This window comes from Molothrus ater, chromosome 7, assembly GCF_012460135.2.
Source record: "Molothrus ater isolate BHLD 08-10-18 breed brown headed cowbird chromosome 7, BPBGC_Mater_1.1, whole genome shotgun sequence".
NCBI classification, from domain to species: Eukaryota; Metazoa; Chordata; class Aves; order Passeriformes; family Icteridae; genus Molothrus; species Molothrus ater.
This window is the reverse complement of record NC_050484.2, coordinates 31,470,652-31,496,595: the sequence shown is the minus strand read 5'-3', so window position 1 is coordinate 31,496,595 and position 25,944 is coordinate 31,470,652. Positions and strand designations below refer to the sequence as shown.

Here is a 25,944-nt window from a genome sequence, read left to right as displayed (position 1 = left end):
AGACTTCAAAATGTTCAATTTAATTATTCAAATACATTTGTTTTCAGAAAAAGGACTTAATGGGTTTAGACAGATGGGACACTTTCAAATTTCAAATTATGCTTTATTTTATTGATAAACACAAATTTACTCAAGCATATGAGTATAAAAAACTCACCTTCCAGAAATTATCTACTTTGCCATAAACGAGAGATTGATTCTGCCTTTTGATGTCATTAATGTGTTTAATGTCACTGGAATTCAGGTGCTGCTCTACCACAAATCCAAGGAAGCTGTTATCTGGAGTGTGAGCTGCAAGAAACAGAGCAGATTCAGCACCTTTGAAAATATTGGTTAATGCTGCATTAGAGTGAATGTTGTCAGAAAAGAAGCTATAAGGAACATGATCACCTCCTTTTTATTAGTACTGAAAGATACATTTGCTTGCTTTATTATCCAAAATAGTTTTTATTAATTTTAAGTCCTGCTCCATATGCCTACTGGAGTAAGCAGCTATTTTCTGTCTTGTTTCTGATAATAAAAACTCAGCCGCTGGACTGAGTCCAATGGTAATGATCTTTTTTGTCTGTGTGCTAGGCTTTATTTTATTATTAGAGATAAAAGAAACAGAAGAACTCCAGCTTGACAAATCTCAGAGATACAATACCAACAATTTGAAAACCCCCTGGATTTATGCTTGTTAGCAAAGATGCAAGCAAAAATGGATGTTGCTCAATGGCATAAATACATTTTAGCCAATTTCTTGGGTTCACCTCCTACACTGGAATTACCAACACCAACCACCCAACTTTCTGTGTATTATGCACCCATGCTAATTACTGGCCTACCAAGTCACACTATACAAATCAGAATACAAATTGCATTGCCTAATTCACCCAGACAGTGATCATAAAATATTTAAATGTGGCACGTGAAGTCAGCAATACTGCTTTAAATCCAATCCAGGCCAAAAAAAAAGACTGTGTACCAAGGATATGCAATTTATTCATAGTTTTTAATATTATTTTTGGCCCCTGTTGGTCTTTTTTCCAGCAGTGTCAGTCACTGTTCCACCCCCTATAAAGAGACAGATATTTAGGCTCATTAAAAGGGGTTCTGTTGTTTTGGATTGGTTTTTTTTTTGTAGACTTTTATTTTTTGTAGACTTTTTTTTTTTTTTTTTGGGTGTTTAATTCCAGTGATGGACTCCAGCACTCAATGCTTCAGGTGGAAATCTATCCCTACTATATAAAAGCTATTCCAACACATGGGGGTTTTTTGTCTCTAAAAAGTGGCATAGCCTCACAAATGCACATAGAAAAAGGCTGCAATAAACAGCAGGATCTCCTCTCTAGGCCTCCTGTTAAATTCTGGCACACAAGCTGACAATTAATCACATTTTGAAAAGCTTAAGAACTCAAACCAAAACAAAAAACTCCTAAATCCAAAGACAACACCCCAGGCATTTTCGATACGTGCAATATTAAACCTCTACTAGAGTTATTAAAAAAATTCTATTGCAATTATGAGGTTTTGCATTTTTGTTCCTGAAAATCAGCCAAGTGGATAATGCAGGAGAACAGAGAAACCATACACAGTGTACACGTCCCTCTGCCCTTACATTTAGTCTTTCAAATGACAATTACTCTTTTTCACAAAAAACGCCTCAGCAACAGCCAGGCACCCACTTAGGCCCAAGGACTTTTTAGAATTTTACATAGCAAACAGCACATTTCAAATATGTCTGAAAAGGGGCATTTTTCCATCTTTTCATATTTTTGGATGAGAGACTGCATTTAAAGGACAGGCAAGGCAGTACACACTCAAAAGAAAAATAAACCTTTGTTAAAGTTAGCACTTTAAAACTGGTGGAATTTAGTGCCTCAAACATCATGGACAGGAAGCAGCACTCAGATGGATTTTTAAGCAAGATCACGCACTTTTAGAAATACCAGGGCTGTTATTTGGCATGAAGGTATTTGAATTAAAAACATGGCAAACATAAAAAGGGGGAAAAGCTCTCATGCTTCTGGGAAACTCAGAGAACAGTCAGGCACTTGGTAATATGCCACAGGTTTGAATATGGCTTGCTTGTTGCTCAGGATAATTTTCTGCCCTTATAATCAGAGTTCTCAAAACATAATAGAGTCTGGGGATCTTGGGAAGCTGTCCAGGGCCCCAATCTGCCATAAAATCTTTACTGATGCATAACATGCACTTTTAATCACAACCCCTTAAAGATGGTGCTATCTCTGCAGCAGAGAACAAAACAACAAATATAAACTTTAAATATCACAAACCATATTGACTCTTCTGCACCTAGGAAAAAAAAAAAAAAAAGAAGAAAAAAAATCCTTGAATAATCCATGGCACTGAAATCACTCATGCTTCAGAATTCGTTTGCCTGCAATCTATTTATCCCTTTTCCTGCAGAGGAAAACCTGCCATCATTTCCAGCAGTAAAAATTGGAAATGGGTATTTATTAAAATTCCAATACAGTCCTACTCTTTGGAAAATTCATTATGAAGCAATTTTCTTTGCACAAGAGACTGTACCAGTGGCAGCCTGTACTGCCACAACAGAGATCTCTAGAGACAAGATTTACTTTCTCCTGCATTTCATGGAGTGGGACTGAGCAGTGCACACACAGCTGTACCACCAGTGCTCCTCCAGCTATTTTCACTGAGTGCATCATCCCCCTTGGTGCTATCTTGAACAGGCCTCACATCTGAATTTCCAAACAGCTGGACAACTTAAACAAAGCACAATTGAGTCCCTTTTCCATTTAGGACATAAACTGATAAATATTAGCAAATGTGGATACAAAACAAGCTCTGCTTACTAATACCCAGACACAAACTCTGCAACCACTTTCAAGTCACATTTCACCACCACATGTTTTGTTACTTGCTTCCCAACAACTGTGAATGCAGCCTTTTATCTCTTGAACAACCTTCACTTATATTTCTCTGGAAAAACTTGCACAGCAAATGTTGACAGACAAAATATGCCTCTCTCAAGAATTTTACAGGGCAACTGAAATCAAAAGCATGTCAACCTGACAGCAGCATGTATAATTCTGCTGTGAAAAGCAGGAAAGTTTCAAAGATTGATGATGAAAGCTGATGAGAGAGAACAGAGCCCTGGTCTTAACGTCAGACAGGGACCAGCACCAAACTCTGGAGGTGGGCTGATCATCATGAAATGTTTCCTTACAGGTTTCCTTACATTTCACCATGAAATGTTCCTTTGGGCTGAGCAGCCCCTGCACACAGCAGAGGGCTCTGCCCTGAGCCTCCCTTGCCCTGCACCTTTCAGAGACAACACACCTGAATTACTGCTACATAAGAGACAGATCCCTTGATTCTGGAACCTACCACCATAAAGCCAAAGACTAGGTAATGACCAGGTCACACTAATAATTTGATCTGACCCAATTTATAGAGAATTTGCACCTTTTTTTTGTGTACGTTTTGTTTCTTTTTTAGGTTTGGCTGGGGTCACTTCAAAAGATATTTATTGATGCTTTAAAGATCTACAGCAGTGCTGAAATCTACTACTTATTTTACAATAGCTTTGTACACTGCTAGCAAATAAATGTTAGTCAGTTTACCTTAGGATAAATACTCACAATATGAAAACAAGCTAGGTACATTTTTTCACAAAGCCATAAAAAAGTAGTGATAAAAAATTTTGCTGAGTGGTCATTTTAAAATTCTGAACACAAAGAAACAGTGAAAGGATGGTGCTGCTCAGCTGTTGAAGAACAAAATCAGAAATATAACACTATGGCTAACATAGGTCCAAACTTCAGGTCAACAAGATGAAATACAGGAGTTTATAAAAATGTAACTTAGCAAGTTCCTCAAAGATCTATTGCTTCATAATAATATTAGAGAAAGCAAAAGTAACAAAAACAAACTCCCTGATACTTGGGGGTAAAGCCAAGCATCACTTTCCACAGGTACCCGTGGCATAAGGATCCCTACCACTATTTATATTAGTTTAATATTTTTGTTTTCTCATTGCTTTGTGGAAGCACAACAGAGCTTTTGCATATCTACAGACACTGCCACAAATCTTCCCATTTAGCAGTTGCATTTTATTAAACTGTGAATTTGTCTTTCATAATGAAAAAATTCTTCTTAATGACAGCATTCCTTTTTAAAGCTCTGAATTATTCACAAGCACAGAGGTACTTACGGAACATTGTATAAAACTGCTGTGGATTGAGGTTCCACTTGCCCCATGGTGTCTTGTGGCCTTTAGACTGGGCATAATGGGCATGGTTAAACTCTGGCTCAGTCCCAAAGGAATCCAGAACTCTTAGCATACACCTGAAAAAGAAAAAAAAATTACTGTAGGTACACCTACATATGTATATATAAGAATGTGCCTATATATGCATAGTTATGATAATTAAAATGTGTTTTGTCTTTGTTTGCAGCTGTGGAGAACATATAAACAGAAGGTACATTTTAATATCAAACATTTCTGTTCATATTACATTCACAAAGATGTTATGAACAGCAAACTCAAGGATATATCAGATATTCAAATAACAGCCCTGGAGCTTATTTTGTCCTTACAGAATGAAAGTATGCTTTAAAATCCAAGTAGAGCTTATGGGAATGCCACAGTGGCCACCTGCATTTCCTAGGGCTCTGGAGTAGAATTTAGGCAGAAGAGAGGATTTTCCATGTGTTTTCTAAAGTTCTCCACCATTACCACAAACCAAATGCAGCAACCAGGGGCCACATGCCAAGAAGATGAGAGCAGAATTGCAGAGAGCACATTGTCTTTAGAGAATTGTATTTGTTCTCCAGGTTCTGACTTTTAGAACTACTGTAAAAGCACTGGTTTAATATGCTGAGCTCTTGCAGTCAGCTCATTTATTTGTTTATGAAATATTTTGTCACAGACTTTTGAAGAAACAAGATAAAAGTCAATTACCTGCATCAACCAACACACAACAGAGAGAAATGCTGGCACTGGATTACAAAGGGCCTGGGATGAGAGAACCATGCTCACCCTTTATTTAAAATCCTATTAATTTCTTGAAAAAGGAAGGGCCAGAAAAAGTGTCAGTATGAAGAAGACAGTACATGTTATAGGATAGAGATTCTAGAAGTTATATTTCCAAAATGCAGCTTGCCAAATCTTTGATATGACTTGGACATACTGACCACTGCCACTGAAGTGCATTACAGGGCTCCAGAGTTTACCATTCTTCAGCCCTCTACAAACAAAATTGCAGAAAAAACTTATTCATGAATTAAATATCATGTGCAATTGTGTTATAAACACAAACTCTTATCACTGCACATTGTAGCACTAGGCTCATATGTGCTAAGGAAGGGACACAACCTCATGGGTGGCAGAGAAGGGAGGTAGCTGCAAAATGACAATTAAAACAATTTAAAATGCCTATTTTTCACAGTTTTCAACATTTCCCATGCTCCAAGCCCATATGTACATTTTGTTCTGTAAAACACCTGATTTTGGCTTTTAAATGTGAAAGAATTTAGCCTTCAAAAGGTAAAAGAACTTATCTTCAACTATTTGTCAGCTTTAAAAATAAAACATTTTAGTCCCCAAAGTAAATTTACGTGTTACTTATATGTTGCTCCTTTCTCTAAAAGTATTCAATAATGTGGGAAGTAAAAAAAATTCCCAGTAACTTTTAAACTCTTATATGAAATGCTACCTGTGTATTTCAAAATACAAATTGAGAAAAAGGATGTGTTTTTTTAAACCTTCACAGAGATATTTCAAACAAAAAGAAAGTCAAAATATACAACATATTATGATTCACCAAACAACAAAGCTGACAGATCAGTTTCTGTGCAGTGTTTTCTGTCAACTGTTCTCAATGAAAATATTTTACAACAGTGGCAATTATCTCTGCATCACACAAAATACTCCAGCAGGACCAAAACAAGTTCTGCACTGATGAATCATTCAGTAATAAAAGCCCTCTCATTCCTTGGCAGGTCTTTAAACAAAATTCCTCTCAATCACACAGCTTTTGGCCAGGTACTTGAGTATAGGGAGAACGAAAAATAGGAGAAAACAACTAAAAAACTGCAACATTACTGGAGGTTGTCAAGAGATCCATGTAAGGAGCACTACTCTGCTTTGTTGGCTCTCCTTTTCCTGAACCCAGATGTAAGATAAGAAGCACTAATGGCTCACAGGGATATGAGGAACCATGTCCAGTACATGCAGGTTTCTGAATCAGGACAGGCAATGTGAAGCAACAGAAATCCAAACCAGAAAGCAGGAAAACAAAAAAAAAAATATTTCTATGATTTGGTATAAAGTCAGAAAAAAAGATGACAGAAAAAAGTGCAAGTCTGTGCAGGAATGGTATGAAAGATCAAAGCTTCAAGGGGTGAAACGAATCCCTGAAATGCAGCAGAAAAGTGTTGGTAAAGATTTAAAATTTAGAAATGAATGTAATTAATAGCAGTTATACTGAACTGATATTTTAATATATGTAGGAATGCCTTGATTGTCTACCCTACTAGCATATTCTCCATTTGTTTCACTTAATAATTTAGATGCCTTTCATTTTTAAATTATTTTTGCATACAATGCATTAGCATTTCTAAAGTGAAATAATTAATTTTAAAAATGACAAAACAGTTTTTTTTTATAACTCAGGGATATATTTTAAATTAAAATGCTAATTTGGTATACCTTTAATTTCAGTTTTTCCACTTTTCCTTCCCAAAATGTCACCTAGCTTTAGCAGTAAAGCTGCAGAGAATTTCAGTGTGCCCTGAAATTGGTGTCAGAATAAGTCTATTTTCTGCCTAATTAAAAAGAGGACTGCTAGGTAGTAAATTGCTTTAGAAACATCCATATTAGTCTTTTCTGTCTAGCACATTAGAAGTGACAATTTTAGAGCTTAAAAAAAAAAATGAGACAAAAGTAACCCAGGATTATTTAAAGGGAGTTTTTCTTTCCCCTTGAGAACTGGGCAGAAGCACAGTCTTAACAGAGCTGACCTAGTGGACATATTTATACATATTTTTTGTATCCTTCTCCTACTTCATCAGGACACTCAGTATTTGCATTTAAAATCTCAGGACAGAAAATAAACCTCCTAAAAAAAAAGAGGTGTGCTAGAGAACATGCACAAAGCAGGAATGTTGCTCATTTCTCAGGATAGCTGTCATGTTAATTTATTTCAAGAAAAAAAAGCCAGCTGGATTGTTGGCATATGGGAATGAGTCATTGCTAGAGAGACTGTGGAAAAATGAAAAAATACCAGATTTTTATGTGCTGCATGGAGGATGAGGGTGCTAAGAAAGACTGCACTTCTCAAACTATATTAAACTAATTATTTGAGTGTTGATTCATTGCACACAAACTGCATTCAAACATCCACATCTCAGAACTGAAAAATCCAGCAGGCATTGCTCTGCTTGGAAATAAGGTGCACTGTAAAATGAGATGTGTTCTGCTGTGTTCCTGCTATTTGCAGCACCAATTATCCCACAGATAAAGCACACACTACCAAAAGTCACTGGTGCTCTCAGCTGTGCAGAAGAGTCTTTCAGAAATACTCACTCCCAAAGCAGCAGGGTCATTCTTTTGAGCTTGCAGTTCCAGAAACCTGATTTGCAACTACCAAAAATTTCCTCAGGGCTCAAGTTCACCCAGAAAGATTACATAAAGCACTCATATGAAGCAACTGTTCTGAAGGCAGAGGCTCATTCTGCCACTCTATTCTGATCCAAAGTGAATAAAAACATTTTAATTCATTTTTATCTGAGTCTGGTCTGTGTAAAGCAGACTGAGCTGACCTGCACACATCCACTGAAAAACACTTTCTTTTGAGACAAACAATTATTCCTACTGACATACAGTAAGAAAAGTGAGAAAAAAAGCAGAGTTTGTAAAGAACAAGGGCTAAAAAGCAGCTTTATTTGTGATAGTGTTTATTTTATTGGAATTAAACAGAAATTGATGCCTATGCTGTTATAAGGCACTTTGTGGTTTTAACTTCAAAACATTTTAATGACAAAATTTGTAAGATAACTCATGATGCTGGGAGAAAAAACTGTGATTGGAAGAGGATCCTGAAATAGGAGACAGCATGCATGCAGCTACAAATTAATTCCCCTCTTTAACCAATTCTGTAGTCTCTGCTAGACTCTGGATCCTCTTTGGTACACTGAATTTGAGAAAAAGCCTCATGTAATTAGAGAGATTCATAATAAATGTAACAAGTTTCAAGAAAGGTACACAAAAGATGAATTGTATGCAATGACTCAAACCCCTAAATGTATGTACTTTAAAAAAGCAAATTGAAGGAAAAGCAGTATACAAGATATCCTAGGGGCTGGCAGAGAAGAGAAAGAAGTAATTCATTCTCCAGAACCCTATTAGAATAGGAAGTAATGGGCAGTTAGCAAAACACCAGGCCAAGAAAAACACATTAAAGAAAAACTTAACTATATAAAGCAACATGTTGGGGCATCTTGTTCAGTCTTCAGTAAAAGATGAGGCAGAAAATCTCTCATGAAAGACAAATGTATCCTTATCTATTTTTCAGTCAGCCCATGGACTAGATGAGACTCCCTTCCAGTCCATGAAAGGCAGTGCTGCAGAAGACAGGCATTAAGATACCTTTTACTCCCCCCAAAGCCTCCAAAAATTCTACAGTACCTAAGGTACTTGGACTTAAATGTAATTCTGCTCTCCTAAACAAGAAAACACCAGCCATTACCAGAAAATAGTAATCAAGGTAAAACAGATTGATAATTCAAGATGTAATTATTTTATGAGGAAAGAAAAATTGAATAGCTAATCTACAATCTCAATATATTGTTCCATAGCTTTTTTACAGGATATACCAGACAGGTAATTGCAAGCAGACAGGAAGAAACATTTAAAATTTATAGGAAGGGTTTCATATCCTGACCACAGTGCTGCATGTGATCTCCTAGTGACAATTACATCTGGCAGACAGACAAGTAACTGTTGCTGGTGGAAAATGGGATTATCTTTATTAGCAGGCTCCTAAAAACTAGAACATCCATTTACTCCCCTGCTTCTAAAAAGAGATTAAGAGTAATCTAATCTGCAATGTTGATCACTGTACTCTCATTTACAATTACACTGGAAAGATCCAATGCTCCAGAAAATCCTGAGGGTGAAAGAAAACAGTTTCTCTGCCATGAACACCTTCCAACACCTTCCTTCAAGTAGGATTTACTGGACTTTGTGGGTCATGAAATATGGATAATTTGAGCAGGTATAGAAAATTCAACATCAGTAATTGAGATTTGGATTTCTTTCATGCTGATGGGTATTTGTACAATGCAAGGCAAGGGAGCCTTAATGATTTAAAGCCATTGACAAAAAGAAAAGCGGTTCTAAAACTGCAGATGTGAAGAAAGATGCACAAAGTAATTTCTTGTGACTCTCATCTTCCATTTCAAATGGAAAGATGCTTATAGATCACAAAAGCAACAGTAACTGCAGTTTATTCTTCAGACCTGGCCCTGAACTCTCTGCCCAGTATCTTAAGGAATGGAACAGAAAATTGCACAGCAGTTGTTGGGCAATACAATTAGAACAGATAAATCTCCACAATCATTGATCCAGTGTGGTTACAAACACCAAAAAGCAAAACATGCCTCTGGTATTCCAACTAAACAACAAAATGCAGTAATCTCTCAGCTCACCTACTAATTTACAGGAAAAATGGGGAGGGGGAAGTGCAGGTAAAGAAAGGAGGGAAAGAGGGGCAGAGATGATGATTTATCAAGAGGATAATTAAAATTTTTAAGATTAAAAATACTTGAATCCAAGAATCTCAAGCATGCTGGTGGGGATAATGATGGCATGCAAAGAACAAGTATTACCCTCTTTAATCCTAAAAGCTAAAGACAATAGAAACGTGCATTTCACTTTTAAACAAATTCATGTGAATGGACTTATTTCAGTATTTTGACATATCTTATTCAACAAAAGCTCCTTAACAAAGCAGTTTAGAGGGCAAGTGAGTGTTATACTTACTGGTAATGAACCCATGATGGACCAAGGGTTTTCTTAAACTGAGTTAGTCCCACAATATCAATGTAAATGAGTTCTACAATTTTATCCCCCTGCGTTGGGCAGCCAGATCTGTTACCTACAACCTTCTTCATAATCCTAAACAAAGAAAGAAACAACATAAAAAAAGCATTACTTTCCAAATACCTTGAACTGATGCTGTAATACTATTTACTCAAATAATTCCAGTTTCCAAAAAAGTGTTACTCTTTTACTGTTTGAAATCATGATCCATGTAAGAACACTGAAATGCTAGAGATGCTCTACATTTATTAAATGTAAAGCACTAATTTTCACTAAAAAGCTCATTTGGTTTAAGCAAAGCATGATATGTTTGAAATGCTTAAAAATAGTGTGCTTTGAAATTATTCAAAATTATTTCTGCCTTCTATTGACAGCTTTATAGTATAAAGGCTCTCTATAAAACAATGCTGTCATGTAATTTAAAAAAGAAAGCTGCAGAAAAAGCACATGTGCTCAAGCTTCAAACAGATGTTTTATGTCTGGTGCTGAAATAGTTGGCAAAGCAGGACAAGGAAGAGTAAGGAGCAATTTGACCTAACACAAGCAATTAACTACATCAAAAGTAACATGTTTAAAGAACTTAAACCTTTATCTTAAAAAGAGATACTGAGTGAAGAACAACAGAAACTGAAGCAGAGGACACAGAATTAAGCTAGTCTGTAGCATTTCCCATTGCAGCTGGTTAAAGCACCTGGAATGTTAAAGTCTAAGCTGCTTAGTTGGAATTTTACAACATTCATTTATGAAGTCCCAGGAGCTTGAAGCTACAATGAAAACACATTATCCTTTCCATGGCACATGTACTTAGCTCATGAAAATAATCTTATCGTCTGTTTAGTGAATTATCACTTTCATTTTATGCTTCAAGAAATTATATACTGTTAATAGAAGCTTCAAGAGTTTACAATTCTTTTCTTCTAATTCTGGTTTCAAAAGCGAAAGTAATCTCCTTACTCCTTGAGCTCTGCCAGTGAAGCTGAAATCCTGATGTCATGGCCCAGTAAGTAGAGAGATGTAATTAAATCACTCCACTGGACTAATTCACCAAGTGGGCCACCGCTAAACGCATTTTCTGCAATCTTGAATCCAGATTCTTTTGTCAAAAGCCCCAAATGAACAAGGATCTGGAAAGGAAAGTCATATGTTTGAGTTATCGACGTGAAACATGCAACTGTTATACATTATAGCAGTTTTTCTTTCTATTAAATTCCAACTATGGCCAAAAAAAAAAAATCAAAGGATAGAAGCCAATACTTCCACTTGAATAATTTAATTTTATAATGAATGCAAGGACTGAGAATCTCCAGCAAGGAGCTGAGCCAGACCGGCTTAAGAGAGAGTATAAATATGAACATACATGGGGCTGCTGCCACTCAGGACTGGCTCCAGGAATAACAAGGCAAGAAAGCAAACCTGTTGCTGTGTTTGCAACTTTTGGCTTTATCTTAACTAGTTAAGGTAATTAAAAAAAATAAATAAAAGGAACTACACCTTTTCACTTCAAGTATCTCATGGCTTTAAAAGTGAACTCATTACAGGAGGTCTAAACTGATCCAATCCAAAGTTTTGGTTAACTTTAAGTCTACTCAAATCCAAACCAAACCAAATCCAAACCAAAGATATACCATTTAGAGTCTCAATTTTTGACAACAAAGATGTACAGTTGTTGTTTACCATGACTACATAAAACACTCCAGTGTCATCAGCTTGCAGTAAATTCACAGTTTCTCCCTTTAGAACACAGTTTGTATTTAGTCTACATTGTCTCTATTTTATCCAAAACTATACAGATCAGAAAACTTACTCCAAGACTGACTCATGCAAAACACTTAAAACGATCTGTAAAGCAAACACCCATTGCAACAGAATTTCAAACAGCAAAATATTTCTTGAACGGAGTATAAACACGACCTTCTATATTTTCTATTTCCATTCTGAAGCTACACCTGGAACAAGAAGGTTGAAAGAGCCCATGTAATGGAAAGTGACATAAATAAAAGTGCTCTCATTTACCTTTTTTCGCTTTCTTTTCTCCAAATTTTGTTTTTCTGCAAGTGATTTAATGGCTTCAATCCAGGTATCAGCCATTCGTCTGATGCGCAACATCATCCACCTGAATTCCTCATGCCTTGACATCATTTTGTAGAGATTATCAAAGTTGATACGAATTTCAGCCTTCAAGCAAAGCATTAAGAAACATCCCAAACATTAGTTATTCTTCAACACACTTTCCAGAAGTTAAAAAACTGCTCAAATGTGAGCTGTTTATATTCCTCTTTGAAAAAAAAAGAAATAGAAATAGGAAAAAGGATACACTCCTAGCACATTAAGATTTTAGTTCAAATATTAAAGATATACTTATACAGATACTTCTAAACTACATAAATTACACTGTTATTTTTATTAGTAGTACTTGGTAGCCCAGAATACATTTGCAATGTTTCACAATGCATTTATTTCTGCAATATAAGGTCTGGTATTGTTCATGTGCTTCAAAATGAGGCACAGGTATGTCTAAATTATAATACAGAGCAGTAGGCTCAGATTTATGTGTATCATGAATCTTCCAAACACAAGGAAGTCTCCAATTATACCAGGAAGGAAGAAACATTACTAGGGTCTACATTTTAAAGGAAATACTTGTTTTAAAGCTAGACTGTTCAAAGATAAATTTGTTTTAAAAAAAAGAGGCAGCCTATATCTATATTATGTAAGAAATGTTCAGATGCAGCCCAGCAATTATCTTAAATTATCTTAAAATACCTAATTGCTACATAATTATGCTGCAACAATTTAGAAACAACTCTGTGTGCTTACAGTACTTAATGGGAAAAAATTGGGAGTAATCAAAATGTTACTACAAACCTGAAATGGATATAAGCCTTTTCCATAAATGCAGTTTTGTAAAAAGGCCCATATTTTTGGGATGATAAAAATGGACATTTTCACATATACTTAACACTGGTGAGCAGTTTGTGGATTTGTAATTTTTCTCAGTATCAGCGTAGAGTATTTCATAAATTTAAACACAACTATGCTTTTAATGAAAATCTACCAGCAAGAGCACAATACAATGACTGAATACGTGAGCTACACATGTCAAGGAGGATTATTTTCAGCTTTGAAGAATTGAGGAGTAAAAATTGTAAATTCTAATCTTTTTCGCATTTATGTGGCGCAGGATTTCAAGTTATTTTGCAGGAATCACAATTAAGGAATTATTTTTCCTGTTTGTCCTTATTAAGGACATGGTTGTTCTTACCACTGTTTTTTGATCAGTTTCTTCATTAGGATTTTTTGCTCTCCAAGGTAAACGAGGACACCAATTTTCAACCTGTAAAACAATCATATCAAAATAAATAATGTTACTTTATTTTCAGCTTGACCAAAGCCTCCACTCAATGCCTTTATATTACACCTTAACGTTAACCTGATGGCTTAAATAAGTAATCAGCTGATAATAAGGTGATCATTTCAAGATAAAATTGCTTTTTTGCAGAAAAAGTTTAAGATTGCTTCTTGCAATTCAATGCTCTTTTAACCCAGCAAATTTGCCACCAGAAGTCACATTTAGATATTCATTCAAGATAATGAAAACAGAAGATCAAGGCAGAGGTCAGCTGTTAAATGCTCAAAATTCAATTTCTCTGAGCAGTTCTAAAATGTTTTCAATAAGCTTTTTATGCTTCTACGCCTTACAAAAATATGTATTTTGGAACATTTCCATCTCCCTAGAATATCTTTATAAAAAGACAAAGCCAGTTAAATTGAAGGATCAAAGTTCTACCTTGTAGCAATGCAGACCAAAAAAGTAAGAATCATTATAGAATCAAAGCCACCATGTTTGAAGGCTATAAATCAGGTAATTATAACATAAGGAACAATATTCACAAGCATCAATGAGAAACATGATCAATGCAAATGCAATACTCCTACTATTGTCCACTAGAAATAAAAAAGTACAACAGGAAGTAGTAGTCAGTGTAGAAACAGCAAATGGATGCAAGTCACTGAGAGCTCCTGAGCTGCCCCAGGGATCCTGCCTGTTGTGTAGAATCCTTATTATTTATGTACCTTAAGAAATTTGACCACTTGCTCTGGGGAAGGAGGAATCTCAGTGTTGGAGGCAAACCCATGAAAACTGAAACATGACTGTACTGTGAAAAGGGGAAAATGCAAAAATTTATCAGCTGGCTAAGACACCCCATCACTACTGATTAAGTTCACAACTCTCACAGAATTGAAAGTCAGAGTTGCTTTTATGGCTCCTCCAATCACAGACCTGTCAAAACACAATTTTAGCTTAATCATGCTGCAGAAGCCTGGAGCATTACAGATTAAAGGCTTAAGATCACACCATATGATTGCCTAGAGGGCCAATCACATGAAAATAAATGAATAGCCATCCTAACCTCATTAAAGGGAAGAAATGTATCAACCTTGGGTTCCTCAGACAAATCATAAAAAGCATTTTGAATGCTGTGACTTAATCTTCTCAATGTGTTTAATATAACATTTGAAAGCAGTGACTTATCAACCTCCTTTGAAAACATCTGATTCTTCAGTGGTTTTCAACTCTGGAACCACACCAGAAAGTGTAGCAATTATCAATCCTAACTTTTACAACTAAAAAGTTGTGGCAGAAAAGAGTTGCAAGCTCCACATTATAAATCATGCACAGTCACAAACTCTGGGTTTTTTTTCTTTGTTTTAATAGTACAAATTTTGCATTATCCCTAGCATTAGAACTGATCTAAATTAAGATATGACATTTCAAGGACTACTGTATGTGCCCCTTTTCTGACTTTATACACTTCACATTGCACCACAAGGCATCCTAAAGGAATTGCAGATTTTTCAGGGCTGCCAAGGACAGTTCACTGCATGCTTCACTGACTGAAAAACAAATACAGTTCTTTTATGCTTTCAGAAATATTCCCTCTAGTCTAAAAATAAATTATAATAATTCTCATCACAAATAAACACTTAAGGAATAGATTCAAAGCAATATCAGTGTCTGCAGTTGGTCTGACTCTCATTTTTCCTTATTGATCTTTAGCAATGATGGCAGAAAGGACTATGATATCACTAGAGTGGGTCTAGATGAAAACTCCATCAGAAATAGACTTCAGCTTTGCAGCTGTTTAGGTACAGAAGATCTACATACAACAAGCCCTAATTTTGAGCAAGGTGAAGGAAGGCAGCGATGCTCATTTGGATCCTGCTCTTTAACTTGTTCATTTCATCATTTAAGACCAAACACTAAAGTTGCCTCTGAAGAAGGAACCAGGGCTCCTCTTGCCCATTTCCAGCACTGCCTTCCTCTCACTGTTACCACCAGCTCTTTCTCCAGCTGATTCTCTCCATAGCAACCTACTGTTGTACTGCCACGGAGGTGATTTAATAGGAAGGATGTGATACCAGACAGATTAGTGGTTAAAGATGACTGTTGGGAAGCAGCAAATGCAGATTTGAAGACAGACCATTTTTTGGATGAGTGATATAAATGCTAAGCTATTATTCAGAACACACTATATTTATCTTTGTACTGTCATATTTTTGAATAAGACCAGCTGTGCCTCCTGTTCCTGGTACTGAATTCAATGCAAATCAAGGGCATTAGATAGTCTTTGATCTTGCTCAGGAAACTCTGTCTACCTGAGAAGCCAAATGTTCCCTACTTGGTTTGGAATCACATTAGTCACAGCACTGCCTGGAGTATAAGTAGCCAGCTCCTTAAGGTTAAGTTGCACAGCAGTTTAGAAGTTCAAAATTTAAGTGCTACATGATTCCAGATACTAGAGAAAAGCTGGTGTACTGAACTGTTCTGAGGTGTAAATGGCTAGGTTTAGGATGAAAAAAAAAACCCAAACAAACCTAATAAATTTGAAGAGTACTTGCTTTATAGAAGCTTTGCAGGTGTCTGTTCCAGTGACTCTTCCTCAGACACACAGAAACTGAATGCAAGGCAAGATTGCAGCACTCAACTCTATTACAGAGCAAGTACTTCAAGCAAGGTTTTAAGAACCTGACAAACATCTGTAGCACTGGAGTAGTCTGAGCATCTTCCAAATTGAATCAAAGTATACTCTGCCAGCAGCTCTGCACATTCAAAATTTCAGAAAGACCTTTATGCTTTCAAAGAGTCACAGTGGGAGTTGCATAAAGCTGGAGCTGAAGGCACGCTCTGAGCCCTTGGGATAATCTTCATTTTGGATTCTGCCAAAGGGCAGGTGCAGCCCATCCACAGGGAAGCTAAAACAACTTTCTTTACACACCAGGTGAACACACTGCTCACTGTACTTCTATCCATGGTACAGTGCTGCTCTTAAGTGAGTCCAGGAGAGAAGAATGCACAAACAAAATAATCCACTGCAATATGTGGTGAAAGAAAATGCATCTTTAAATTTATTAGGCAGTATGAAGGCAGTTAGTGAACTTGTAATGCCAGAAATCCCATTGAGAATTTGATGTGAAAGGACTGCTCCAGTTGGGAAGATGACTTGTTGAACTCCTATTTTCTGTTTAGCATTTCCTCAATGACAGAATCCCTTGGAAGAGAATCTGTGATATGCAAGGTGAGTGCCTGTCTGGTTAGTGAAATGGAGCAGGATACAGGCAGCCTTGGACGTGGCTGTTTCCAAAGGCAGTCTCAAATTTTGGGGAATAGGTACCCACAGCCCTGGTGACAAGGCAACACATTTCACACATCAGTCAGCAAACAGCCTCTTGTCTGCCTTCAGCAATGGGCACTGTATTTGACTCCTCTCATACACTGGCATTTATATATTTTCCAACAAGTCATTGAAAGACTAATCCCAGTTTAAGGTGACGGAAGAAGAAAAAAATAACAGCCCAAATCACCTAAAATCAGGCCAATCCACCAACAGGTAGTTCAGGGACAAAGTGCTGACTATCATTAGCATTTCAGTTTCTTAGGGACATATGTAAGATGTCTAAATAACTCTGAACTTCTGGTGATTTACATTTCAGACAACAACACTGGTTTTGTGAAATTTCTGAGTATTTGCATAGAGTTGAAAGAAGCTGGTTTGATGTTACATTACACTGAAGAAATGCAAATCATTATCTCAATGTCCAGGATTAGCAGCAGAAGCTGTGGAAAGGGGACTTCCCCATGGATGTGAGCAAATTGCAGTGAACTAGAAAAATCACAAGGATTAAAGGAATCTCTATAATTATGATACCCAGGAATTTTCCCTAAATTGTGCCTCAGACTACAGCTTGCACCCTGGAAACAAATGCATGTTCAAAATCACCTTTGGTTTATGTTTTAGACCTGAAAGCAGAAGTAAGAGTATGAAGAAAAATCCTCTCACTAGCAAACTATGCCTTGTGTTTCCATCAAGTCTGAAGGACTGCAAAACAAAAATTCTCTCCAGCAGTGTATTAGCATACATGCAAAAGCTATAGGAGTCTCACAGACTGGAATTCAAACCAGTTTAAAACCTTTCAAGTGCTGGATTCCAAGATGGGTACCAAAAATTACATGTGCACCTGAAAGGTGAGCTGGAGATCCAAAGCCTGGGATTTTAGAGAGACCTGCCCAGCTCCAGCAGGTAAGCACCAGTGTAATGGGAGGGGGTCATTTGCACCACAGCTCCCAGCTGACCACCAGTCCCACTCCTGAGTAGAAAGCAGTCCTCTCAGAGAAACACGGATGTAGATGAAGAAAATAATAAAAAAAAGATCTATAAGCTCCCTCCACTTTCTCCACTTTTTAAAAGGTTGGAAATAGTGTGAAAAACTAATTTTCTAGAAGATATTTTTAAAAGCTTAATTCTTCAGCTGCAAAGTGACATTTTGCAGTGAAATATATTTTTGTACTGCCTAGAAATTAATTTTTTCACATTTCTGCCCAGAGGCAATGCCATCCCTGAAAATGATAACTGTGCCAATGCCATTACAGTGTTAACAACTGCTTTTTTCATAACTAAATGCTAAGTTTAAAAGTAAGTAACTCTTCTCTATGGGCATCACAGTTAAAAGGAAGAAAGTTTAACTTGCTGTTTAATGTTTGCTATTTCTAATCCCTGTCTGGCTCTGTATTCAAGGGAATGCAAGCCTGGTTTTGCTATTCAGGCCATTTGTATCTCACCCACTCTTCAAAGACTCAAGCACAATTCATGTTCTGAGGACCAGAGGGTGGTGAGGCACAGGTCACCCAGAGAAGCTGTGGCTGCCCCATCCCTGGAAGTGTTCAAGGCCAGGTTGGACAGGACTTGGAGCAACCTGGGACAGTGGAAGGTGTCCCTGCCCATGGCAGGGGTTTGAAAAAGATGAGCTTTAAAGTCCCTTCCAACCCAAGCCATTCCATGGGTCTGTGACCACACAGCTGCATATCACACCCCAGGAAAGATCAGTGCCTGAAGCAAAACAGTGAGAAAGAAATGCAAAAATCCTCTCAGTTTCACCAGCAAGTTTGCACAGGGGACAGCTTTAAATAAAAGGCAGAAGCCTGGACATGCTGGGCTGGTTCTTGCTTTCCTTGGGCTGCCACACTTGCCTCCCATTCTGCTCAAGCAGCCAAGACACAAAGCAGTGCAGAAGAGCTGTTCCTGAGTTCCTGCAGGTGTTTTTGCCACCCAAAGCAAGGCAGAACTGCTGGTACCTGCCCTTGAGCAGGGTCTTAGGAGGGAACACCTGGGGCAGCCTGGATTTTGTCAGCATTGTTTCTGTTTTGCAGACACTCATGGGGAAAACATAACAGAGGACATAGCTGATACCCAAAGGCCAGGGTTTACATCAGCCTTTAGTTTCAAAACCTTTACATAAACTGTGGACAAATTACTTTGTGTCTCTCTGGTTCTGACCCATATTGCACACCAAAAAGAAACATTTTGGGCTCCTCTGTTTACAAGTTTAAAATCACATTACAAAGAGTACTGGATGAGCATAATGTAACACCCTAACTGAACTGCTTCAGAATAAAAAAAGTAGACCCTAGAAGAGTATGAAAGAACACAGACACTTGTCACACTAGATTGTAGAGGTGATTTGAAGAGTAAAAGTAGATATATGCATAATTTCATGCACATTGTTTTTCCAAACTGAGGTTGTACATAATGTGATGCATATATTGCCTTTTGAAACATGCATGTACACAACCATCTCACTCCAACAGTCTAACCTTGAAGTAAAAAAGAAAAAATCTTAACAGTAATATCCTTTCCATTACCCTACTACATTTTAATATTTTAAATCAGCAGTTCTGACTTGAGAGCTCTGTAGGCACATTTATCATTCAGCTGTGCAACCATGCTATAAACTGTCAACTCTTCATCACTGTCCACGTTGACAAATTACTCTTGCAACAGCATTTCCAAGTTATCCCTAGCAGCCAACACACCTCATAAATCCACATCATTGTAGTGTTATTAGAATTTCATTTCATGCTTGCATTCGCAAACATTTAAGCTTTCAACCTCTGCTGCTGGACATTAATCATGAAATTAATCATAGGATTAAGAATGCCAAATTTAAACTCAAGGTTAATAACACACTCACCCAATATTGGTTTTACATTCTGTCATAAGAAAACACTCTAAAAGAAAAAAAAAAAGGACAATACCTTTTTCTGAAGTTAACAAATATGCACATGGGCTAATTGCACTTTTATTCCTTCATGAAATGAAAAGTTGACCAAATTAAATATTGCTGCTTAAATAAAAAATTCAAATCCCGAGACCCTTGAAAAAAACAACCATTTGGCCTCTGAAAGTCTGCTCACATTTGGCCATGAAAGATCAATTATGAAAGAGCTAACACCATCAACTGACTTTTCAAGACTGATGATAAGGGAAGATTGTAATGTAAAAAATTGGGATTTAACAAAAATGCAAAACAGTAAATGTCATTGAAGAATATTAGTGTCTTGGCTTCAGCTGAGATACATCATCATTTTTAAGATATAACTGCATTAAAACCATGAAGCACCTGCTGGTTGACAGAATACTAATGACCAAACATAGCTCTTCTGATGCTAAAACAAATCCTTCTAGTAGAAACCTTAGATCAATTTCATATGATTATGAAACCATATCTCTAGCCTCTATGATAAATAACAAAATAAATAATATAGTTGTACTTTATCTTTTCCTTCTACAGCTTCACAGCCCATAAATAAATCAACACTTGGTGCTAGAAATGGAATGAGTCAAAACTGTGATTCAACCCAGCCTTTGTTATGCCTTCAGATAAATGTTTTGGATATGCATTTAACTATTGCTGCTTCAAGCAACACCCCCAGAAGTTCAATGACAGTCAACTGAGTAAATCAACAGAAACTGCTTTGATTACAACAGAGTCATTTATTATAACAGACTTAGTGTTTTAATCTCAGATATTTAATTTAAAATCCCAGCCCAACCCTCCCAATCCTCCAGAAGCTACAAAATTATTATTAATTGCAATCCTGCAGCCACATTGGCTCTTTTAGTTCTTTGCAAGCAGTGAGCCACTGGATATCAATATTCCTTCTAAGATTAGTTGCCATAAGTTATCAAAATTTCACTTAGAAGAGGCTGAGTGATCAAATACACCTGCCTATTTCTGGTGCATGCACACTTCAAGCCAGTAATAGAACTCATGATAATTAACTGACAAAACTAATTATTGGGAAAGAAGTGTTACCCAGGAAATAGAAATAAAACCTCACTAGAACAAGCATCTCACTCAGCTGTGTACAAAACACCTTAGGCTGTGACAGGTACCAAAGGCTTTAGCCAATATAGCTGCAGCCTCACTCATAAACAGGATATTTTGTTCCTGCTAACAGATTCCACAATTCACAAACAGTCTCTGAGCAGGAAGTGGCCATGCTGCTCAGGACAATGGACCATCAAGCACCATTTTCTGAATTTTCCATTCCAAATGCTCTCTATTAGTACGTCAGCAGCTGCATTAAAAGCAACAGAAAAAGTGTTTAAAGGCAAAGATCTCTGACTGAGCTTCACATGCAGGTTTAACAGGATACCCAGCATGGCCTCCCTGGAGAGCTGCTACTCACATCACTGCAGTTACAAACATTAGATTTCCTCAGGCTAGAAACCCCTGCAGAGTTCATGAATAATAGCAACACACTTAATAATTCAGTTTTAATAACTTTTTCCTCTTTACCTAATTGTTCTGAACAAAATGATGATTTCTTTTGAGAAAAGTACAGCCAACAAAGCTATGAAGGCAAAATGATGTTCCCCTTCTGCAGATGAGAAGATTACTGACCTCACTGAGGTAAATAAAAAAGGAGCACGTGGACCCATCTACACCATAGCTCGCATAACAGGGATCCGACCGCCACATATCTTTCATCCACTGCAACAGAACAAAAGACACAAGAGTTTATTAGAGTAAAGTACAACAAAACAGCTCTGTTTCACACCCAGGAATAAAGGAGGAAGTGGTAAAGTGGCTATAAATATCACAAATAACAAACCAGGAATTTTATTAATGATTAGCAGCACTGTATGCCTGCATTCAGTAATGCTGGGGAAGCAACAGCACAGCAGATGTGAGCACAGCTTATACAAACTGGCAGCCAGGCAAGCAGAGAGAAATATCAGAAGGAGAATAAAACTGGGATCCAGACATTTGGCTCTGGCTGGAGTTGAATGCATTGTGTGTTCCCCACCATGATATGCTCCCTCTAGAATTTCAGATATCATTTCAGTCACCAAAACTGAAATCTGCTATTTCTGCAGAAGCAAATAATTAATTTCAGTTCATATTTCAATATTCAAATAATTTATTACATAGTTACTATGCAGCCCGTTTGCCAAAACAGATCAAAACACAGACCAGAGATTCAAAATGTAGAGAGTTTTAATTTTACAACTACTTGTAAACCAAGCAGAAATCTTACTATTGTCTGCCATTAATCATAGAATCACAGAATGGTTGGGTTGGAAGAGAGTTTAAAGATCATCTCATTCCAATACACCTGCCATGGGCAGGGGCAGCTTCCATTAGACCAAGTGGCTCTGAGCCCCTTCCAACCTGGTCTTGAACTTTTAGGGATGGGGCATTCACAGTAATAAACCAGTATCCTTACATTTGAAACATTCCTTGGGGAAAAAAACCAACCTTAAAAAGCTCAATCTCTGGAAGTTTGTTGGAGTTTGTGTCTTGGTTTAGGTTGCCTTTTTCTTTTTTCCTTTCCAGCTAAAGTCTGATGGGTCGTAATATTTAGCCTTTCCAACTGCATTATTAGTAAAATACAGGACTTGTGTAGGGTCCACTGTGAATCCCAGAATTCTGGTTGCACACTTAGGCACCGCCTATTCTTCAGCAGAGGAGGCAGAATGTTTTCAAGGAAAAAGGGGGATAGAGGAACCACACAGACTTGTAGGCAATGAGATGAATAAATGCAAAGAAAAATCACGCTGAAAAAGGGGTTGGAGCGAGGTACCCACAGAATCACAGTCCTGGGGCAGGAGAACACCAAATTACTCATCATGGGGAGGAAAACAGGGCTTTTTCAAAAGGAGGAATTTCTGAATAACAAGATAGCATTCAAACAATAAGGCTTTTCAGTAAATAATATAGCATTTTAATATGGCAATTTTTTCCTGTCTTAAGAGGATGCAACTTTATTTCTCTGCAGCAGTAGTTTTAAAGGCTTGAGGTGAGCAATGCTGCAGTGACACACAGTCCTAAATATCCTATTTTTTGACTTAGTTGTTCTTGTTTAACACCTCTGAGTAGAGACCTCTTGCAACATATGTTCCATTTTTAACAGAATGCACATAAGATTAAAACCAGTTCACTTACCTTTATTTTCCCTTCACAGTGAGGAAAACCATCCATAGGAGGCAATTCACACTGTTCCTGGGCTCCATTTATGAGATCTAAAGAGAAACACAGACCATAGCTGAGCTTCATTTCACAGCTCTGACAGATAGCCTGATGAATCCTGCCTTTTGTTTTCATGAATCCACAGCCCAGACTGACTGAAGGGTCCTACTGGGTAGGATATTTGTTACAATATTAAAACTCAGTGTGCTCCTTTTTGACCACATGAGAAAATGGTTGCATAGATTTCAACTCTGACTTGAAGTGAGAGTGCTGAATTACAAAAATTGATGTATAAAGACTCAAAAATTAAGCTCATCCATACTGAAAGTAACAAGAAGAAAATAATTTCCTAATCAAAGTGTGTTGGAAACTACTAAATTGCAACAATTTGTTTTCATTTGTCAAACAGTTACAGGATGCATATGGCTCTTAAACATGAAACTAGTTTTTCAAGCTCTGCTATCACTTTATCAAATACCCACGATCCAAAACTTGGCACCAGATATATGACCCAATTAATAAATGTTGCAATATGATCTAATTTAACAACTGAGTAGCACTACATCACATCTTACAAGAAATATTTCCTATGGTCTCCCAAGGTATTTTTTTTCTTCATTTTTGCCCATTTTAATTTTTTTTTCATTCTAGATTATTGCAATGCATTAAAGACTGTAATAAAGAGGAGGATTTCTAGCCCATAGCCAACGAAAAAGCAGCAGTTTTAAAGGACATTACCCCTTCAGCTCCAAGGGACTTTCTTGGAAGAACCTTCTAATGCAGGCCTTTAAGGCAAGAAAAATTATTACCATGGTGGAGAGATTCTTGCCAAAGGCAGTGGAGGAGGTTTTCAATTTAGGTAGTTCATCCCACAGCTATCTAAATTTTACCTGCATCATTTCTGGCTTTTTCTACAGCCAAGAATCAAGATCATTAAAGTCAGCCAGCCATCACCCTGGGAACACTTTATACTGTGGCAGTAACTGTGCACAATTTCATCCCGAATATGCTAATTAGAGAGCCCAGAAGAAAATACAAAAAAAAAAGTTGCAGTATTAGAATAGAATAGCGACAAAAATCTGTGGGTAAAAGTTAAAATGTTGCATTATATTATTATATGCAAACCCTACGACCTGATCTATCTATTTTCCATTTTTTTTGCAAATAGCTTCTTTTAAAGATAAGACTTGAAATGTGAGCGAAGCATTGCAAAATGAACTTGATGGGGGAAAGAAGAGTCATGGCAGGAAGTCCTCACTTCTTTGTCAGTCTCTGCAGCAGGAGAGATTCGACAAACTGAGCTGCACTGCCAGTGACAATAGCACTGAAGCAAAGTGGTTTGTACAATGACTTTGTAATTTCAAATCAATAAGCACTTTCAAAATATTCTGCCTATCTTCTCGTCCTTGTGGGGTTCTTGCAGACCAGACCACCGACATCTAAGGCTCTGATTTCTGCTCTGAATAAGAACATACAGAGCATGCACACAGATAGCAGCAATTTCAGGTATGCTCTCAATTCAGTCAGTAGAGCTACATAATAATAGGACTATTTGCTTCACTGCAGTTCAGGAATCAGACCTTCCACTTGCATCACACCAGAATCAGTACCTGGGATCTAACAGTAATGAAGATGCATGGTTACCATATGGTAATTTTCAATAATCAGTAAAATTCCATTAGAAGACCTTTATGGTTTAAAAGGGTTTGTGGGCTTTTCTTTTTTCTTTTCCTCCTAACTCATAAGTCTGAATGCAAAATAACATTTTTACATAAGGCATGTCAATTTCAAGATCTTCCTAAAAGAAAAAAAGACCACTGAAATCTGGTACAACATCATAGCTGCAGCATGACCCTAAAAAAAGTTAAACTTTCAGCACAATACTAAATTTAGGGTGGAAAATGCTGAATGCCTGGGTATAGCTTGCCAGCAAGAATGAGCCATGAATTTTGCCATTTAAAATAAAGAAAAATGTCTTCTATCTCAAGTTAATTATGCTATCATATGATGGCTTTCCTCTTCAGAAGGTTAGTCAAGCAAATCCTCTCTTCTACTTAAGTCCTATTAAGTACAGGGTAATACATAAGCACAAGCTATAATTCCTTATTTTACAGCACACAGTGCCAAGTCCATCACTTATATCATGTTTCATTTTAATGGGGATTTCATGGCCTGTTAAAGAAAGAAAAGATGGAAGAAAAACCCCCAAAATCCAGAGAACAGCCTGATTTTTAGTAAATACACAACTGCAGTTTACATGTTTGCTTCTGTCATGTGTGAACATGTTCTCTGCATCTCAGTGTGGTTTTGCTGAGAGGCAAAGACCTTTGCTGCTGTTCATTACTCACAAGGTTTTACCTGTAAGAAAAAAACAAAACCCTCTTCCAAGAGTCACACACTGCACCAGCCTCACACATCCACAGCTCCCATCAGCCGTGGCAGAAGCCCACAGAGACTTCCCAAGCACAAACCCTGCCAGCCCTCCCTGCTCCTGTCCATCCCAAGAAGTAAAAAGGAAGAGAAAGACATTTTTCTCAGCACAAGATGCAGACTTTCTCAGGCTTCTGGTATCCCCTGTGGCCAGCTGCACTAAGGCTTTTTCAGAGCAGTCCCTCTATTGCTCTTCCACAGGGATGGGTTACACACAAACAGAGCATGGATCTCTCCGCGCTAATCCGTCTGTACGGGGAACATGGAACACTAATGCCCACCTTTATCACCTCTTTTTCACCATGGTGAAATATTAATGTGTCTGGGAGTATTACCAAGAGCATCTGACATCTTTCCTCCTTCTTACCAGCAACAGTAAACACTCCTAGGATTTGCTTTCCTCAAAAATATTCATGGTTTTTCTCCACCATAGTCCACAGACAGAGGAGATGCTTCACACAATCACCAGCTTCCCATTCAGCCTTACCATGGATCTATATCCCAAACACCTCCATCAGCTTTCACTTGCTTCATTCTCAGCTATTACTAAGGTAATAGCACAGCAAAGGCAATTCTATAAAACTTAAATATAAAACTGCTATCCAGAGCAGGAAAAAATGTAGCAA

The 25,944-nt window shown here is 37.3% G+C and overlaps 1 protein-coding gene across 6 annotated transcripts in view; it reads right to left on the bottom strand.

Annotated features, from left to right (window-relative positions):
- Positions 1–25,944, bottom strand: part of MGAT5 (alpha-1,6-mannosylglycoprotein 6-beta-N-acetylglucosaminyltransferase) — a 112,014-nt gene that overhangs the window by 32,371 nt on the left and 53,699 nt on the right. For all 6 annotated transcript variants that reach the window (XM_036386573.2, XM_036386575.2, XM_036386577.2 and 3 more), the window contains 8 exons: positions 22,865–22,941; positions 21,320–21,409; positions 13,338–13,409; positions 12,089–12,250; positions 11,030–11,199; positions 10,016–10,150; positions 4,184–4,317; positions 158–291 (listed from right to left, as the gene is read on the bottom strand). In XM_036386573.2, coding sequence (XP_036242466.1) covers positions 158–291; positions 4,184–4,317; positions 10,016–10,150; positions 11,030–11,199; positions 12,089–12,250; positions 13,338–13,409; positions 21,320–21,409; positions 22,865–22,941 — 974 coding nt within the window. The remainder of the gene's footprint in view (positions 1–157; positions 292–4,183; positions 4,318–10,015; positions 10,151–11,029; positions 11,200–12,088; positions 12,251–13,337; positions 13,410–21,319; positions 21,410–22,864; positions 22,942–25,944) is intronic.